This window comes from Parasteatoda tepidariorum, chromosome 5 (assembly GCF_982258835.1).
Source record: "Parasteatoda tepidariorum strain Cologne lab strain chromosome 5, Ptep-v5.0, whole genome shotgun sequence".
NCBI lineage: Eukaryota > Metazoa > Arthropoda > Arachnida > Araneae > Theridiidae > Parasteatoda > Parasteatoda tepidariorum.
Window position 1 is genome coordinate 1,464,452 of NC_141759.1, and position 20,664 is coordinate 1,485,115.

The 20,664-nt window shown below is 30.7% G+C and overlaps 1 protein-coding gene across 1 annotated transcript in view; it reads right to left on the reverse strand.

The window, feature by feature from the left end:
* Positions 1–5,911: 5,911 nt before the first annotated feature.
* Positions 5,912–20,664, reverse strand: part of LOC107444665 (nuclear receptor subfamily 2 group E member 1) — a 29,861-nt gene continuing 15,108 nt past the window's right edge. The window contains exons 5-9 of the mRNA XM_016058877.5: positions 16,625–16,914; positions 14,667–14,828; positions 13,512–13,608; positions 8,742–8,894; positions 5,912–6,490 (exon numbers count right to left, since the gene is read on the reverse strand). Of these exons, the coding sequence (XP_015914363.3) occupies positions 6,201–6,490; positions 8,742–8,894; positions 13,512–13,608; positions 14,667–14,828; positions 16,625–16,914 (992 nt within the window). The 3' untranslated portion in view covers positions 5,912–6,200. The remainder of the gene's footprint in view (positions 6,491–8,741; positions 8,895–13,511; positions 13,609–14,666; positions 14,829–16,624; positions 16,915–20,664) is intronic.

Consider the following 20,664-nt stretch of genomic DNA (forward strand, 5'->3'; position numbering starts at 1 on the left):
TGTCATTAATAGTTTAAGAGGCAACGTTATACTATTAATATTATAAGTAACTGTACAGTGCCCCCCCCCCAAAAAAAAAACGGACAACCCTGAACAATTTTTGATTTAATGGTTGTATCTTCACGTTCTAGGACTCAATCTTAATGGCTCAAATGGATGACCTCTAATATGCTAATTAAATGAAATTCAATTTAAAGGGAACTAACTATTCGACCGATTTCACTCAAATTTTGTATTTTGCCATGAAAAATTATATTCTTTGAGATGATGTCAAAAATTATCTACCTTACAATTCAAAATCTTTTCATCCATTATTAAATAAAATAAAGAAAAATAATAAATATTTAGTAAAAATTATTCTTTTCAAAGGAATTATGTTTGGATAAACCAATTTTATAATTGTATGCAGAGATTTTTCAATTCGCTTAAAAACTTCTCTAGATATAGTGAAATACGCAAAAAGGTCAGACTAACATTAAGGGAGTCCAAAGTTTGAGCCGCTCTCCTGACCAGACCATAGGAACCCTATTTCCCAGATTGCTGCTACCATCTATACTTTGGTGGTTAGAAATCCGAATCGATCGAAAAAAAGGTATGTTTATTCAGAGAAAGTAGAATTTTGTGTCTGATTTCGTAACTTAAAATATCGTCTGCACTAGATAATTAGCATATTTGAGGTCATCCCCTCGTGTCATTAGGATTGAGTCTTGGAACGTGAAGATCCGATCATTAGATAAAAAGTTATTCAGGATTATTTTGCGCACTGAACTTTGTAAAAACTGTGGTGTACTATTTATCCGAATAAGATGTTGAACAATCCACAAAATTGGGTTGAGGAACACTTTATTCCGGGTTAATGCCAAATCGAGAGTTTCAAAGGATGCCATTTGAATCTAAACACTTAAAGTTAAATAATCTTAAACTAAACTCTCAGCTTTCTGTACCATACAACACTTATTTCAGAAAACACCAATGTTGGAGGGCTTTGAATTTCAAGAAATGCCGAGTACTAGTTTGTTTACAATCTGAAATGAGCCGGAGAGAGTTTATTGTCATTTTCAAAGACTGGCATTCATCAACAGAAACAAAAATTCGCCATTAACCATGTTTTTAGTTGTGTCATGAGGATCATTAAATTTTTTAACGTCTGAGAACTGATTTTATAATGTGTAGTTTCTATCCGTTCTATTAAGCCTAGATCGAATCATAGGTTCAATTTTTGAGGGTGGAATTACAAAATTATTTTTTTTTTTCACAAGGAGAGGAAATAGGAAGATTAAAGCCAATGGTTTTGCAACATGTAGCAGATAAGGTCGGTGGTTTGGATGCATTTCTTACAATTAACAGTAAAATATAATATAGTATAATCTCTCTTTTACACCTTTCTTTTATAACACTATGATGCCTTTTCTCTACAATATTGGTGCAGCTGTTGTGATTTTTGGGACTATGCTTAAGCTATTAAATCTCCCCAATAGTTCACTAAATTTAGAGCACGAAAAAAAATTTATTATTCTTGCAAAAAGATTTCATTTATTTATTTATTTTAACTTTAATGAATCGATGATAATTCATGAAAATTTTCTTTATTTGCCATAATTATGGAGAGGATCTTTCGTAGATTTCGAATTATTAAGGGAGATATATACCTACGGTCCCCCTCACCAACCATGCCTATGGTTCGAATTCTTCTTAAGATCCTGTTTAGAGCCGGGGTGACTCAGGAGATAGAGTACTCGCCTTTCAATAGAGTAATCTGGGTTCGAATCCCAACGATGATTGGTTGATAAGAGTTACGCCTCCAGCTCGCACTAGTACCAGTGCTTACGTAAAAATATCCTCGGTGGTATATCGATATTAGGGTCAGAGTCCCCTTACTGTCATGCTAACCGTGGGAGGTTTCTGTGGTTTTCCTCTCCATGTAAAGCAAATACGGGTTTGTTCCATCAAAAAGTCCTCCACAAAGGCAAACTTCACCCAATACTTGTTCCAATAGTTTCCCTTGTCTTCTGTATTGGATTCAAAATGACAAGGCTATGGAATTGAACATTTGTTGTCGTAAGTTCAAAAAACTGGGTCCGTTGTTCAACGACGGCTATAAAGTAAAATCTTTACGCGAATCAATCAGAAAGAAACTATTTCCGTAAATTTAATGACACTTACTACTTACTTACTATGTTTTTAATGAGATTGATTTTCCTTATTCCAAGGAAGAAAAAAGTAATGAAAAACGTTTAAAGTGATGGGCCTTCTGGTTAGTCAAGTAGTGATCTAATAATTATTAGTTAGTTATGTGTTAAAGTTTCAGCCAAAACATTTCCGAAAACTAAAGATTGGTTAATGATCCCAAAATTCATAAAAAGCAGCACAGATAAAAGTCACACTTGAGCACGTGATACAACGTTTTATTAACATATTATAAGCTTTTAATAACAATATTGTGTGCGCAACATTTCAAAAATTTAATATTCCATTTCTTAATAAACAATTGCTCTGAATTACGCATGGTATACTTATTCATTTTTGAGAATGGTACGATTTAAAGAGCAGGTGATACGATTTACCCAACTGGTTTCCTAAATCGTACCACTTACAGATCTTGGGAAAACAATTCAGTTTTAGTACTTATTGCGGGGATAAAAATTTAAAAGTAAAAAGTGGAACAATTTAAGCAACTCTACTCTTATTTTACTTGGCGTCGATCTACTATAGCTGCATGATCAGAAGTTATGTATGACTCCAACCGCTTGAAATGTGGCAACTAATTTGGGACAAAATTTTCGACCTAAATGTAGAGATTAATTTAGGACGAACGAAGTATAAGATTTGAGGTTTTTAGTGTCATTTAAAACTACACATTCGTCAGTTTCTTTTCTTTCTTTTTCTTGCAATTTAATTTTATTACATTTTGAACTGCTGAAAAGTGATTCGGGTGATATTAAAAAAAAATCATCATGACGCTAATTGCACACGATACTTATTAAAATACTTATCTAATAAGACTTAAAAGAAAGACAACTGAACCACCCTTCAAGAACTCCTGATTGCAAAAATGTATTGGTATAGTTCGTTCAGAAAAAAAATAGAGAATTCAAAATACCACACGCTTTATATCTATAATTGTGATGGTCTTACAAATTCTCATGTAGGGTTAGCCTGGGTTAAATAGTCATTGAGAGGAGATGAACAAGGCACTATATAAGAAGACCACAATTAATAACTTTTGATCGAATGATCGGCTCTTCACGTTCTAGGACTGAAAGTTAATAATATAAATGAATGATTATTTTATATTGTATTGTGAAAATAACTTTACTGATTCATATGTGCATATTGTAATAATAAATTTCAATACTATTGAACAGGTGGAGGACTCTACATAGGGTAAAAATACATTAGTGTTGCGATTTGAAAGTTATGTATGGCGGCGTTTCTCTACTTTGGTGTAAAGTAGCTTCCACCATTTTGGGCGTGAAAATACAATAAATTTTTTACAGTGTATGAACAAAATTCACAAACATTAAGGTTTGCCAATGAATACTTAAGCTGAAAGTCGTGCTGAAATGTGTAGAAGGTAGGTTGAAAAACACATTAACTAGTTTGACTACTTGATGAAACTTGAAGTTTCTAATAATTCAATTGCTTACCAACTCCTTACAATTTTTCCCTAACATATTTTGATATCTTTACTTTCTCGTGTGTATTCATTAGAAAACTTCTGTGTGTGTATTTATTGTTCACATACTATACAGATGAAAAAACAAAACAGGACACATTTATAACGAGCATTCTTTTTATTACACTATAAATACATCGAGAATAGTCCATCGATTTCAAATAATTTCTTTTTAAATATCACATAAAACTCTAGCGATTTTCTCAATAACATGTTAAACGCATTCAATGCGTCTTTTATGTTTCTATATACAAATATATACTCATTTTCTTTGCATTTTAATAAAATGCACAGAAGTGATTTATTCATGCAGAATTCACAATTTTCAAGTCGTAGGCAAGATGATTTTGAATCTTGAAATAAGTAAATTATTTTCATGATTCTAATGAGTTTCAACAAAATTTAATTGGATATTTTGAATAATTTCGGAGACGGAAATATCATCACTTTTAAAGTTAAAAAAGACTTGAATAATGGAATCTAAAAATTCTGAAGAATTTCAGAGTAATTAAACACTTCAAAGCAAATCCATGACAAAAAGTCGAAGATGCAGGAATTGAAAACATTTACCTGGCTAAATTTAGATAATATACGTATAAGCCTTATAAATTTAAAATAAAAAAATTTATAAAATATAGTTTTTTTAAGTATTATAATTAAGTCGATAAAATTACGCTACAAAAAATATGAAAATTAGTCAAATTGTATAGAAAAAAAAATCTTTACAAGTAGTTTCAGAATAATTTTTACCAACTAAAAACATAAATACTTTTCTGACATTCAATGATATTTTTAATGGATTATAACTAAGAGTCGGGATCTCATGAAAATTCGGATCTGGAGTCAAACAGCAGATTTGCTTAGATGTAAAAAAAAATTGAATGACAAATTGAGAAAAAATTGAAAAAGTTTAAAATAAAATAAAATTTAATGAAATAAATACTTTCAAAATAGGAAAAAAATTAAATTAAATTTTAAAAATTTCCAAAAGGTTTTAGACAAATCAAATTCTCAATTTTAAAAGTAGAAAATGTGATTTTCGATTAATATTTTTACGTTAAATGTAAATATTATTTGGTATCATATGCAAACAAATGACCCATTATTATGATTTCTAAAATGAAAAATGGATATTGAAGGGTGAAATTATCAATTGCAGCAACCTTTGCGATATTCTCAATAAGGAATCTCAATATATTCTCAATTGTTTCCACTATAGACAGGAAAAAAACCTATTGTGGTGTCTCACCCATAGATCTGTGTCCTCTATTGTTGCCTCTCTGTTCTCCTCTTTAAGGAGGAGAAGATAGCTTCTTGATTAGGAGCCACTTACCTCTATAGATTACAAAGCAAATTTTTTTTTTTAAAAAGAACTGTTTATTCCAATAATTTGCCTTTATAAACAGAAGATAATGTATCTCGATTGAGAGACCAGAATTGAAAGCTTATAAAGCGAAACCTCTCTGGAACGACCACTCTCTGTTCCACAGTAAAATGGTCGTTCTTAAGGCTTATCTCCACTGACTTCAAAATGCTATCGAAGGTGCATGATTATTTTGCAAGCGATTTAACTGGCGTCGTGAAGCGTTGGCGTCGCGAAAACCGGATCGATAAATAGAATTTATCTTTCATAAAAATGATATAAGTATGTGTAAAAATAAATTTACCATCTATGAATGATGGAACTATTTAAAATAAATAATTGTAAATAATTGTTTAAGCTTGCATTTAATTTTATATCATAAAAATTAGTTAGCTTTAAAAAATAAGAGGAGGTTTGTTTGAGATGCTTAGTTTTTTCTAAAATAATATTTTTTTAAATTTAACTTTCAGCTCTGAGCATGACTCGTTGATGCACTCTTAACTGCAACACGAAGTCTCTTTCGGTGATCGTCAGAAAGAACTCTCCAAATAAGAGACACTCGCAAATATTTTGAATACATTTAAATCTACTCATTTGTTTTGTTAATAATTTTTGTTTATATTTTTCGGTATTTCCTTATTTGACCATTTCCGTAATCTGGTGTGGATTTTCCGGGTCGCTGGGGGAGGTTTCGAGGGTCTCTTCTAAGGGTTTACTTCAAGACAAAGCCTAAGAAAAAAATTCCATCCCTCCCAAAAGTGGTCGTCATTAGAGGAGGTCACTACACAGAGGTGGTCTTTCCTGGAGGTTTCACTGTATATATAAAAAGATGGAAAGGAAGAAAAACTGATAAGAAGATCATTTCATAATAGCTTGTTTTCAGGAAGATTAAAGACAGATATTTATTTTAACTGTTATGCCACTCATATAGATTGCTTTTGGTTTTTCTCTTCATAAGAGAAAAAGTAAAAAGAGATGAATAATTGTGAATGAAGAACTGTAAAAGCTTATTTTACTCTTCCCGAAATGCAGCTATAAATGAAATGTTTTTTTCTTCTTCCCTTTCCTTAGAGTCCCGTTCAGAAACTCATTTCGAAATTATAATTTGTGCTCAAAATAAAATGACTAGGATGGAAGAAAGTGTTCTGAGAATGAGAGAGATCAGCTACTTGGCTGTCGCAGTGACAGTTCATTCGACATGCAGATGTCTTTAAACATTTTCTCCAGCCTCACCAGTCCGACTGTTTTGCTGAAGAAGAGTTTGTGGATTTGATCGCTGGTGATGGTGCGGAGGCAGGCCGGTATTTGGTGCATCCGAACCACCCTCAGTTGCTGGTTGGGATAGTAGAGCTCTAAATGTCGCATCAGGATCACCTGCACGTGATCGTGAACCGCTGCTACAGTGCTTCCTTCTTTGAGGTCTTTAATGGAAGGGGGAGCTCCTGGAAAATCTAGAATTAAAAAAAAGAAAAGAAATATCGTCAAGTTTTGTAACGATAACCTGCACTGTTAAAAATTGCGAACCACGTTGCACCCATCATTGATCTGCCATTTTGTGGACAAGATCATTTAATCGACAGAGTCATTTCGTTGAGAGGTCAATTCGTCGACAGGGTCGTTTCGTCAACAAGTGATTCTGTCGACAGGGTCATTTTGTCGACAAGATCGTTATATCATCTGCATTTCTTCGTAATTTAATATATTTTTACGTGACTAAATTTCTTAAACTTTGTTTAAATTGGTATTCATTTGCTGGCTACATAAAATGGAGCTCAATTTTACCACATTTTGGTATTGTCACAAGCTCTGAATGTTAATAGAAGGTTGCACCAAAAATAGGTGTTTTTAAGAAACATTTTTTTTTTCATTTACAAATTTTAAATTATTTTTTTTTTTTCTTTTATAAAAACAGAGGAAGGTTGCCCCATTATTAGGTATTTCTAAAGTGCCCAAATACAGGCCAAGGTTGCTATTTACCGAAGGTTATTTTATGACATACCTCTAACCACTTTATACGGCCAACAAAATTAAAAAAAAGGCAACATAAATGAACATTAATTACTGAAATTAAAACATTCACGAATCTAGAAACTTGAAGCAACATGCATGAATCGTCTCGATGCAACGAGACCGAGTTCTTAAGAAAACGTGGCATCCTAAACAAATATCATTCAATTTACAGTCACCGTAAAAGCTTTAAGTCTTCAACCAAATTTTGGTGTAGTCAGTTGCACCATGGAAGTATTTCTCGATCATATTTCACAATTTATGGTGTAATTAAAGTAAAATAATCTTTCAATTAAATAAACTTTGGGACAATGAGAAAGTTTGCACCAAATATTAGTTAAAGATTTTCCGTCCCACCTTCCAATGTGTTATTCCAAATAAAAACGAAGAGGATATACCGGATTATACGGATAGAATCAGCTGTTTTGAAAGATTGTGGTTTTTTCTCATTATACCCAATTATCCTCATACAAAGTTTCTGTTAATTGTTTTAACGGAGTTATTAACATCTTTCCGTTTTATCGGACACATAAACTGATTTAAGTAACTTACACTGAATTGTGATTTTCGCCAATGCTTTTATTTTATTTTCATATACGTAAGCATTCATTTCGAGCTTTAATTTGTAGGTTTTGCTAACCTCGTTTTTGATAAGAATTCCAAAAATAAATATTTGACAGAGATTATACTTTCCATTTATTTGTTACTTTTTTTTAATGTCTGCAAGGTGTTTTAAGTAAAAAAGTAAATATATCAGAGGTGGTCAATTAATATTTAGGTGAGGGAAAATAAAATCACCACCAAGCTTGTGAAAAGTTTAGTACCGAAAAGATCAAAACATGCTTTATTACAGAAGGAGATAAAGAATATTATTATAAAGATATACGGTAGAGAATATTCACAGAGTTTCGTCTGGCAATAAACTGATTTTAATACTTAGGGATGCGATTGATTTCAATAACATGTTTTGATTCTTTCTCGCTGGCATAATTATTTTGAGATTCTTAATGTGAAATTTTTTTTATCTCATTGTTTACAAAGATTCTAAAGATAGGCAATTCAGGGTGATCATTTCAACACGACCTGTATCTATTAAGAGCGATCCATTGGGAACACCATCTCTAATGTATAAAAAAAAATAAAAAACGATTGTTGAGGTTGTTTTTCGAAGTTCTCTTTCAACACATGAAGCAGTGCTTTTTAGTGAATAATATGCTTTTTTTTATAACCGTTATGAGTTTGCAATACTTATTCATACACGTTAGGTTTAAATTTTCCAGCGCCCTCTATGCTCATTATGAAAATGGCGCAAGGTATCACTTTGAAGAAAAGCCCTTGTTGCGTGAAATTTAAGACCGTTTTGAAAATTTTCATTGGCGATTTTTTAAAAAAAAGTGACTTTTAAAATATTTAAGTTTTATGTCCGTCCTAAAGCTAAAATAATTCTTCACGGCTAGAGAGTACATTTAAAAGTATAGCTTTGCCTCAAATGTAAAGCACTGAAACTTTAGCTAATATATTTTTCTCGACAGAAAAAAGATTCCAAAAAGACAATATTTGACAAAATATTACGCCAAAGTAGCGATTTTTAGTTGAAATGCACTTATATTTTTAATTAGCAATTTTTTTTCCTTTTAAAAACACCAGACCATTCTTTAGGGAGGTATAATAGCGAGTAAGGCAAAAAGTAGTTACCTTTCTTGAAAAGCGTGATGAGCCTCAGGTAATGATACTCATAAGCATCCAGATTGAGCTCTTTGATCTGAGACATGATTCTCTGAAAGGCGATCATCGAAGACTTGATTGCACTCTCTCGTTCAGGAGTCATCTCACAATCCTCACTCAGACCTAGACACAAATGAAGGAGAAATTTGTTTAGGCGATCCAATGAAAAAAAATATAGTTTCCTAAACATTTTACTTATTCATAGGATTTGAATGCTGGAAGACAGTCCTCAAAAGGTGATACACATACAGACCTGACAACCATTTAGCTCAATTTAATTCGCGGTAAAAGAGTCCATTTATAATTCTTTTTAGTTACAAGTATGATCAAAATTGATTTGGGGAAAAAAATTATAAATGCTCTAAAATTAATTTTTCTAACCAAAAAGGGCAAATTTTGGACATTCTTGATACTAATTAAACCGGCGCAACCTCCCCAAGAAATATTTTTTTTAAAAACAGATTCTGATTGTTTCAAAATAAAAATAAATATAAGATGAAATAGAATTTCAATTGGAGAATTACTTAATAGTACACTGTAAAAAATTTCGAGCTATGCGGCACCAAATATTGGTATTCATTTGCTGGCTACATAAAGTTGTGCTCAGTTTTGTTTGTGCTCAGTGGTGCTTTCACTAGTTCCAAACAACGAGAGAAGGTTGCACCAAAAATCGGAATTTTGAAAGAGCCTAAAAGCGGCGAAAGGTTGCACGAAAAATAAGTGTTTTGAAGGGAACTAAAAAGCGAGGAAGGTTGCACCATTATTAAATATTTTTAAAGCGGTGAAAAGCAGATAAAGTTAGCATCATTAATAAATATTTATTGAAAAAAGAAGATATAATTTAAATCAAATTATAATTAAATTATTTAAATCTATAAAAATTAATAAAACTATTTTTATTTTAGATGTGTTATGTAATATATATATATATATATATATATATATATATATATATATATATATATATATATATATATATATATATATATATATATATATATATATATATATATATATATATTAAATAATATATATATATTAAATAATACATCTAAAATAAAAATAGCCTCCTGAATTTTTATATATTTAAATAATTAAATTATAATTTGATTTAAATTATCTTCTCTTTTTTTTATAAATATTTATTAATGATGCTAACTTTATCTGCTTTTTGGCGCTTTAAAAATATTTTCGTTCATATGAAAACTTTTTCTTTCTTCAAATTGATATATGTAAAATTTAGTCATTTTTTACATTTCATTTAAAGCACGAACCGATGCTATAGAGTTAATACCGCATGTAAATAAAAAGAATTTTAATTTTAGGCTGAATCAAATTCTTATTACTGTGTATTTTGAAATTATTTTATTATTTAAAAATGAAAATATTACTTTCACAAGTAAAAATTTATATAAAAAAGTAGACGAATATTGTATTGGTCAACCCCCAATCTCTAATTAAGGAAACATTCCAATATTAATTACATTGGAGTATGGAAATATTAAATTTGAAGTAAATTAAGAAATGTAAAAATAATGAAATAACTTGGAAATATTAGCAAAAAATATACAGATCAATATTTAAACATAATTTATTCATTTACAATCACTTTGATATTTGTATACATAGACAGAATGTAATAATTTTTAAGCAAAATCTTAAAATTTAAATATATTATACTTTTTATACATATCACAGCATTCATTAAAAAAAAATACAAAATATTCACTCAGAAATATGATCGATAGTATGTTTTTGTTACTAAGAGAGTGCATTCAATTCAAACTTATTTTAAATTTACAGTAATTTAAAATAAAAATTATGTTATGCCTCAATGCTTAGAGTTTTGAAATTTAGGATCATCTGAAAATAATTTTCTATATTTTAATAAGATACTAAATTTCTTGGCATATTCTGCCTCATCTGAATTAAAATCTACAATATAGCTAAATTACTTTTTTACAAGCATAATTTACTACTTGATAAAAAGAGTAAAATTTCCCACAGTTTGAAAAAAAATACTGTAATTTCTTTTTATAAATTAGTAAATGATGGTGAGTATTTGAGAAAAAACAATATTTTTATTACATATTCATGATTATAGATTTTCTGGTGTTGTATTACTTTAACTATATCACATTTTTTAGTTGATTGTAAAAAACACAACAAGTTTTAAAAAGATTACACACAAAAAAATTTTGGAGCCTATTTACGAAAGAATAATTGTTTTTCCAAGCACAGGTTCTTCATTCTCAAAACTTGAAACTATACACATTCCTTGTTTGTAAGCTGTTCTTGAAACTAGCACTTTTCAAGTGTGAAAAAACTGCTTATAACCTTCTGGAATTCTGGTGATTTTGGCAGAATCAATTGGTTCGGCACTGGATATAACAATATTTTTTCCTGTGTCTCTTTCTCAATTAAAATCATTGAAGTTGTTGGTATCTTTATGCTAATGAAAGAAGATTAAAAATAATGTAATTTATGCTAATAAAATGTACAGAAGAAACAAAATTTGAATCCTTACTTTTTTAAAACATAGAAAGATAAATCAAAGAAAGTCATATTTTAATTACTATTCTTAAAATACAATATAAAGAAAATTGAGAAATTGTAGTCCTCGTGTAAAAAATTTTTAAAACATTTCACTACCTTAAAAAACAAAAATTTCGAGACCAACTATTTATACAGGGGGGGGGGATTTTTATCTTAAGCCTCCTTTTACCCACAAAGATTACGGAAAGGAATGAAAGATATTGATATTTTAAAATATTATTATTATTATTTTTGTTAAAATGCGCTAAAACACCAAAATAGAATTTCTCCACTTGAGAAATTGTGAATTGAATTTTATGCAGAGCGCCACAGTAAAAAATTTACTGAAGGAACTGTAAACAGTTAAAATAATAAATGAACAAATTGATCATCACTTGTATAGATAAAAGAGTTCGTGTTGAGTCTAAGAGGGTGGAATCTGGCTGGCGATTAACGCACAAGCAGTAGTCATGTGGATAGTATTAAAACTCCACATGTATATTGTTTGTGAGGGTTGCCTTTTTAACTAAAGGTCTTTTGTTTCATAGAAGCACATATATTTCAGAATAAAAAAATTTCACTTTTGTAATTAAAATGAAACTTTTCAAAAAAAAAATTATTTAAAAAAAACAAAAAACAACTGTGAATATTATAAAGAATACGCATGACATTTTTGAGGATCAATGAAAACGTTCAATTTCATGGTTATATTATCCTTCCCCTCACCCGCAAAACACAAATGTGGGCTAAATTAATATATTTAAAGCTACACAAAATAAAATAAATAAGTAAAAATTAAAAAAACATCAAAAAATAAGTATCTAAAGCAGAGTATCTATGAGTATCAAAGTATTTTTTTATATGTATTTAATACAAAAGATATATTTATTATCTTTTTAAATACAATACTTTGTTTCATTGAAAAAAATTTTCTCTTAGTTAAAAAATATTAATAATAAAATATATTTTAAGAAAAAATTCTAATAAGAAATCAGTTAATTTCTAAATGTTCTAAAACAAATCTTATTCTTGTCGGTGTTTTGTTCTAAATTTCAGTAAGGTATTATTGGCGAATTAAAAAAAAATATCGCTTTGTTTTCTTTAGCGCCAATATTACCCACTAAGTTTCTCTCCTACCTCGTGCGCTCAGAGAACGTAAAGAGAAATCTAGTTTCCATGACAACGGTTAGTATTAATTTGAGGTGAATAATTCGCATTGAAAATTTTACAACAGAAGCACTTTAGAATGTATAGACCAAAATTCGTGTAATTATGTGACATTACAAACGAAAAAGAGCAAAATAGAACATGAAAATTAAAACAAAAGCAGAGATATTGATAAAAAGTTTTAATCCTAACAGAAAGCACATACGAATTTTTTTGATCGGTAGAATGAAATAAAAACACGAACCTAGAAAATTTTCACCGGCAGTGAATTAGGCGGAAAGCTATGCTCCTTTAGCCAAATAAACTGTAAATGCACTTTCTGTGCACATAAAATCGTTATATCTCCTTATTTACTGAAAAAGAGCTAATATAGATTTTAAAATATTTAATTATTCATACAACGAAACAGTTTCCTATAAGAAATTTGAAGCTAACACTTTCGGAACAGACAACAAAATTTTTAAAGTTGATATTAAAGAAATGAACTGTAATTAATGCAAATAATTAAGAAAAGTTTACTTACCTTCAAAAGAAATGGACAATTTCAAAGACAACTTGCATGAGATGATATCAAGATTCAACAACCAAGTCGTCCATCTTGTCAACAACTACGTAATAAGTCATCGGTCACGTGCCTGTCATAGTACGAAAGTTTGGTGCAATCGATTGCGCCATAAACGCATTTCTTGATCATATTTTCCAATTTATGGTGCAACCTAGATAAAATAATTTTTGATTTATCCTATTTATGGTGCAATTAGCAAACTTTGCACCAAGTATTGGATAAACATTAACCGAGATTTTTTACAGTGTATCGTTAACAATATACAACTAGATAAGTTATATTTTATTGTTTTTTTGTTTTGTTTTAGTGGTCCGGGAAATGTGTATATTTTGATAATGTTTCCGTATGTGTAGCTTTAAAAATGAAACACCCTCTTTATGCATATCAGCAAATAAGTTCTTCGCTGGAAAGAAGATGTTTTGGCGAGTGATAAAAATGTGTGATTATGGAATTTTCTTTTTCCTGCTCCTTACCTGTTGCACAGCGTAAGAATTCTTCATCGACTGGCAGATTGCATTGGGCTGCTGAAAGAACAAACAATTCACTCGATGCTTCTTCCAGAAGAATTTCCTAAACATAAATTAATAATATGTATAAATCAGAAGAAAAAAGAACTACTCACACTTTAAGTAGACTACATGTTTCATACGTTAGAAATACTTTTACTATTCTTTTAATAAGTTTTCGCGTCTGTGAGAGTGATTGAAATTTCGAATTGAATTGAAATTTCGAATGCTTTCCGACTAGCTATAGTACTCACATTTCGACTACCGCTCCATATGCTTTATCTTCTACCTGTAGAGCTTGGTGACACTACAAGTTTTAGTTCCACATGTTACAAGCATAATTCATCGTTCATGTATCGCCAAAAGAAATGTATCACCCATCCAAATGTTGATCACTTTCCGACTAGTTACAGAATTCTAAACTTAACGTGTGCTTCTTGTTATACAAAATTTTTATCGTTTTCTTTACACTTCATAATGCATTGTCATTTTTTAGGGTTTAATAGAGCGCTCATCAAAAGTTCTACCGCTTTCCGATTCGCTGGAATATTACATTTAGATTGGAACTCAGCTGACAATGCCAGTTTCGTAAATGGGAAAGCAAAATCTATCGCCTTTTTAAAGCCAATCAGAATTTTAACCTTATTTTAGACGTAAACAAACTAAATGGAACTTAGGCGCGTTAGTTTCTCTATAAACGTCTCACCACCGAAAATTACTCTAACTTTTTTTAAAAAAAAGAATGATGTATACTTAGCGTTTTCGGTCCTATAATAATAAAATTATTATTATTTAGAACGTAGTTCTAATTTTGAGTGTTTAATTAATTTTATTTCCTTCTTTTCTTAAAGTTAAAAAAACTGGCAGATATGCTAAATGCATGCAACATGCCGCGAAAAACATTATTATTATATTATCGACATGAAAAACTAAATTTTAAAATTTTTTTATTATTTTCTGTACTTCTTTTTAATTTGTACTTTATGAAACTAAAAATATAAAATTATGAATTCAAAAAAAAGAAAGAATAACAAATCACATAATTGTTTTTTTTTTTTAATATTCAGTTTTCCTTTAATGAAAAAGCAAAACTTTTTTCTCTGTTATAAAGGCCACACCTACCTGATCTCTTATTGGTAGAGTCATGAACTCGGGTACGCCTCTTACTAAGCTCCGATTCCAGATCAGAACTTGGGCGGCTAATTCAGCTGCATCAGCTTCCGCTTTAGGTGAAACGTTATTTCTCCCCGCAAAAGCAGTGGCGTAAGTAGCGTAGGAGTGATACTAAAAATTAAAAAAAAGAACTTTTTAAATAAGAATTTATTAATATGACGATTTAAATACTGTTTTATCTATTAAAATATGTAATAAGAAAATGATCGTTTAGTGTTTTCCAATTATCGTTTGAGGAACAATCATTTCTAATATAGGGTCGGACCATTTATGCAATAAATCCTCTGTAAACGATGCTTCACTCTATCCAAAATCTTTGAAAAAGAATTTTTTGTTAACATTTTGTTGTAGTACTGTTTAAAGTATTCATTGTAATAGTACATAATTCGCTTCATAAAATATTAATTAATTAAATATTTAGAGTTATTATTGTAAAAGAACTTACCTTACCGTTCATTTCTTTCATTTCTTCTATTACGAAATTATTTTTTTTTATCGGAACGGTAAAAAACATTCAAAATATTCTCAAGCGAAGTGGATAACGAATTTTTTAGACATTCATTTTGAAAAATGTTTCTCATTTTCAGAATTTTTTAAGGTGTTTATCTTTTTCTGTTTTCGTCCTTTTTCAAGAGAGTTGCGATCAGAAGTTTCTGTGTAGCCATTTCGCTCTCTTCTTTTTGGTATTACATTTATGTGACTTTATAATGACTTCATTTTCAATTAAAAGTTATCTTTTGAACTAATGACATCGACTAAAAATTTCTTTACATTTTTCTGTACATATTCAATAGTTGTTCAATACAAGTGCATGAAATAACATTAGTAAAATAACTGTTCAGACACTTAAAATGTTCACAACAAACGTGTGCTCACTATATACCGTGTTCATGACAGACTGAAATTAATTATTTTTAACTAAACATTAATGAAATTAAAGAAGAAAAATTTTTAAAAATTCCGATTTTTTTCCTTATTTAGTACGTAGAATAGTATAAAACATTCAGTTTTTTTTTTCTTTCAACGTAATCAAACCATGTATGGGGAAAAATTCAGTAGATTTCACTTATGAATGCATGCTAATGCGTAAAATCTAACTTATTATTATTATTATTTTTTTTTCTTTTTTTTTTTTTTAAGCTTAGGGAATTTTAAGGATTTTAACTGTCCATGAAACGCAAAAACGACAAGGCTCTATAATTACAGCAAAATATAATTAAACTCAATATTATCTATGCATCGATGAGTTCCTTAATGATTTTTTTTAATGAGGGCATTGAATAAAAAAGAAACTTTATGAACATTTAAAGAAAGAAAATCTTCAGGTTGAATATCATAACTACGGTTTTCTTTGGGATTTAATATTCATTTTTTATTGAAATACTAACGCCAGCAATAAAATTAATAAAGAAATACTTTTAATAAGGCTTTTTTTTTCTTTTTCTTTCTTTATGCTTATTTTCCATACCACATGTTTCTTTAACTTCAACCGTGTTTACACAATGTCTCGCATTCAAATGTTATTTTTATTTTTTAAAAAAAAACTATTCATTAAGAGGAGGGTCATACCGCGAGAGAAAAGGACGAATTCTGTTTCACAGCAACTGGTATATTAATATTTATAGAAAAGAGAGGTCAATTGAATCTAGAAATGCTGAAAATATGTTTTCAAAATATCAAAATGCAAACAAAGGACGACAGGATTACTTCTTCGTTGCCTAATAATCCTCTCTTAATTTATTTGCATTTTGATATTTTGAAGGAAAAAAAAATTTCAGCATTTGAAACTTTATGGTCTGCATAAACTTTCTATACTTTAAATTACTTATGGAGTAGTCGTGAACTCAAACAAATGGGTCGGTTGTCCGACGACGATTATAAATAAAAATAATAATAGCCATTCTTACTTGGGGCAGTGGTTGAAGAATGGGTGCTGTTGTAGAGCCCATTCTCATGAGCCTCATGTGGGTCAATGGAAGATTCGGGGAGGACAGTGGACTGGCAATGAAGGAGGGATCTCGAAGGGGACGATTGGCAAAAAATCCACTCCCATCAGTAGGCAATGAAAATCCTCCAGGTGATGCCTGATGATGAAACAAGGAGGGAGAGATCGATCCCTGATTCCAGGAATCTCGAATTATCATCGCAGCATGTCGCTGTCTTGTGGAGTTGCGAGGACCTCTCTCGTGTTGGACAGCTGAAAATAAAAGATTTGTGACGTGAACAGAGAATCGCATCAAAAACTGTAAACGTAAATTCTTCAAACATTTCAAAATAAACACAGTCACACATCGAAAAAATTAATTGGAAACAGTCTCTCTTCAAACATTTCAAAATAAACACAGTCACACATCGAAAAAATTAATTGTGAACACAATCTCTCTTCAAACATTTCAAAATAAACACAGTCACACATCGAAAAAATTAATTGGAAACACAGTATCTCTTCAAACATTTCAAAATAAACACAGTCACACATCGAAAAAATTAATTGTGAACACAATCTCTCTTTAAAAATTTCAAAATAAACACAGTCACACATCAAAAATTGTGTGGATGACTATATGACTCTACTGGTTTCAGTTTATAATTAAAAGAGCTGTATGAAACTGGCTCCACAAAATTGAATCATTAAATAATTATAATTTACAAAATTTTAACTCATTTGAACTATTGGAGGAAATAAAAAACGTAAGTAACTTCACACTCTATATTATATGATAGTAAGTAACAAATTTTCATCAGATAAAAACGTTTTCTAAAAAACTTACGTAAGCTTGGGAAAAGGTTCCGCTTAGTTTTGGGGATAAAGGAAAAGAGATTGTTTAATATATGCTTAGATAATATTTGAATTGAACGGTCCTTGCACTATTAAAAATTTCAGAGGGTGCATTATTACATTCAAATTTACTTCAACTTGAATAGCATATAATAGAAACCTTAATAGGATGTTAAGTTGAAGTCTATTATTGTGCTTTTGAACCTGATTGCACAAAACTATGGTTCAATTCAAACGTGTAAAGCCATATTGAGGCTACAGCGAATTTGCACCGTATAATGACACTGTAATAAATAAAAAAATAAAAAATCCCAAAACTGTTTCAGAATATCTGGGGCAGCTACAGTGCATGCAGGTTTTAAAAACGTTTCTGAATATTTCGGAAACCTCTTTCCGTAATATTCAGAAATATTTCGCAGTACTTCATGAAATATTTTGAAGATTCAGATTATTCAGAAATATCTTGCAGTTAATTTTTATTTTATTTATTTATTTATTTTTTTAATATTTTGAAGCGTTTTTTATGAGTGTTACTTAATATTTGAGAAACCTCTGAACCGGGGAAAAGCTACCGATAATGTCAACCGTCAAGAGGTATCTCAAAAAAATAGCGTGTCTTCCATACTACTGAATTGGAATTTAATAGTTGTAGCTACGCTACATTTTGAAACTGAATCGGCGTAAACGCGATTCAGTTTCCAACTTTTACAAGTAAAACAAATATTTCTCAATGGATCGGAAACATGATATTAAATGAAATTTTCTGAGATTTTCAGAAACATTCTTGTCGAGTCAAAATTAGTTTCTGAAATTCTTTACAGTTTAGATAATCTAATTCAATGTTCAACTGATTTTTCTGAATGTCTACTTTGTATGTGTGAATAATAATAGGGGCAATTCAATCTCAACAAAACGAAACAACGGAACAGGAAAAGCAAAATATCACTTCATCGAACAACATTAAGAAAGTAAGAGTAAAAACAATGTCGAGGTTGCTTGCTGCTTTTTCAAACTGATGATGCCTTTTAAATGTTTGGTAAACCAATGTGATCCTTGCATCAAAGCGGCAGGAAGAAAAGAGAGAAAAAAAAAATTCCTGTTTTAGTGGAGAAAAAAAATCTCCTTAATGAGAACATCAGATAACGGGTTTCGGATTATCCAGTCGAAATCATTTGAAATGGTGCGTGCCTTCCGCGACAAAACGCAACCGAATCACGTTCTACTTCACTCTTCCATTCGAACGAATTTTGCAGAATAAAATCACGCTATCCATAACCACGGGTTGTTCCTGACGATGCTTCAATTAGTGCAGATGCCCGGAATCCCACGCGCTTGTTTTTGTTCCCCAACTGAGCCATTTTGTAAAAGAATTGTCCATGATTCTGTTAGGGTGCCTTTGTGGCGCAACTCTCATGACATGGATCCCTGGGCCCCCTACCAGAGCTTCTTTTTTAACCCTGGATGCACCTGGAGGGGCAAAGTGCTTGGCGGAGAGGCCCAAAAACTGTTGTCCCATCCCCTCTTATATGCTTCAGATCCTATGAGCTCTCCCAAACGATAGTTCGGTTTAAATAACTTCGAAGAGGATTCTTTTTGCCATTATTTGTGTTCCCTAACGCGAATAGACTTTTAAGGGCACTTCGTTTGAAAATGAGACCTCCCTCCCTCCCTCCACAGAGCATTAAAAGTAGTCCCCCTGTAAAAAGATGGAAGCTTTTTTATTCGATTCGACTTCGGCTTTTGATTTCGTCTCATTCAGTGGGGAAGGCTTTCAGTATGAGTCAAGGCACTTCACCATAAGAAGAAGTCTCAGGCAAGAAATGAAAAGGGCGCCGGCGTCAAAAGTCTGAAGACCCTTTTTTGAATGTCGAACATTATTCCGCCAGAATGGTTACAAAGATGTCGGACTTAATATACTTTAATCATTCACATTCCATCGCCTTCAACAGATTATAAGAAAGATCGAAAAAAGAAATCACATATGTTATTCAAGGCTGTGAAATCGAATAAAGTCTAGTCGGAGTCAAGAGTTGGATCCACTCCGGTCTGGTTAAAAATTAGATAATAGAAATTAAAAAGTTTTTGATCTTATGAAAATTACGCAGATTAATGTTTATAATTCATGTCCTGTATTTGATTGATCGTAAAGACACGATTCCCAGTAGAACACCGAAGTCAAGCATCACTGACGACTGCAGTTAGTAAGCGCGTGGGTGACCACTTTGATCAGTCTACGTAGGGACCGAGAGTGCGCGGTATTGGTATTCAGGGATGTTTACCAGACCATCGTCCATAGCCCATTGTGCAGCTCTAGTGCGAAGTAAATAAAATACCTACCTACATTCATATCTGAACAAAAATATTACTGAAATGAGTTGCAATTTTTTAAATTGCAACTATCACAAATTTAATTTAACCCGTTTGAACGTATTCGAGCCGTATGTTCGATAGAACTATTTATAAAATAGATAAATTTTTAAATCTCACTTCATTTAAAAAATCAATTGAAAAGATATGCAACATTCGTAATCTTTTCTTAACTTCAGAATATTTCTGAAAGATTTTTTTTTTTTTTTTTTTTTTGAAATAAGAGGTTTATAAATGTGCGTAGTAGATATTGGTATCTTATCTTCAAAAACAACTTACAAAAACAATATTCTTACATTGTTTTTGTGCAAAATCAATATCTTGTACAAATACATTTTGTTAAATTTATTTCTTTAGCTGTCATGTTATAATATATAAAATATACTCAACTCTATTCATGCATACGCACTCTCAAAAATATTTCAAACTTTTTGCTAATCAGGAAAAACAACTCTTTGTCCAAATTGATAAATAAGTGTTTCCTGTGCATCTGTTGTCATTTATTGTTATGTCAAAAAGTACATTAGTATTTTCCCCCAATTAAATTTTATTTTTTTTGTTGAACACTTCTTATTACCCATTCTTATTGTTTATAAAAGTTGCTTTAAATTTTCATTTCACCAAAAATCACGATTCAGCTTTATTTGCAGCACCTGCGTACTCAAACATTCTCAGAAATAAAACTCTCACTTTTGACGATTTAGCAATCCTTGAGTTGCATTTCATTAAGTTTGAGAATCATTTCATAACGAAATCACGTGTTTTTTGTGACAATACGCGAACTCTCAAATCTAGGGCGAA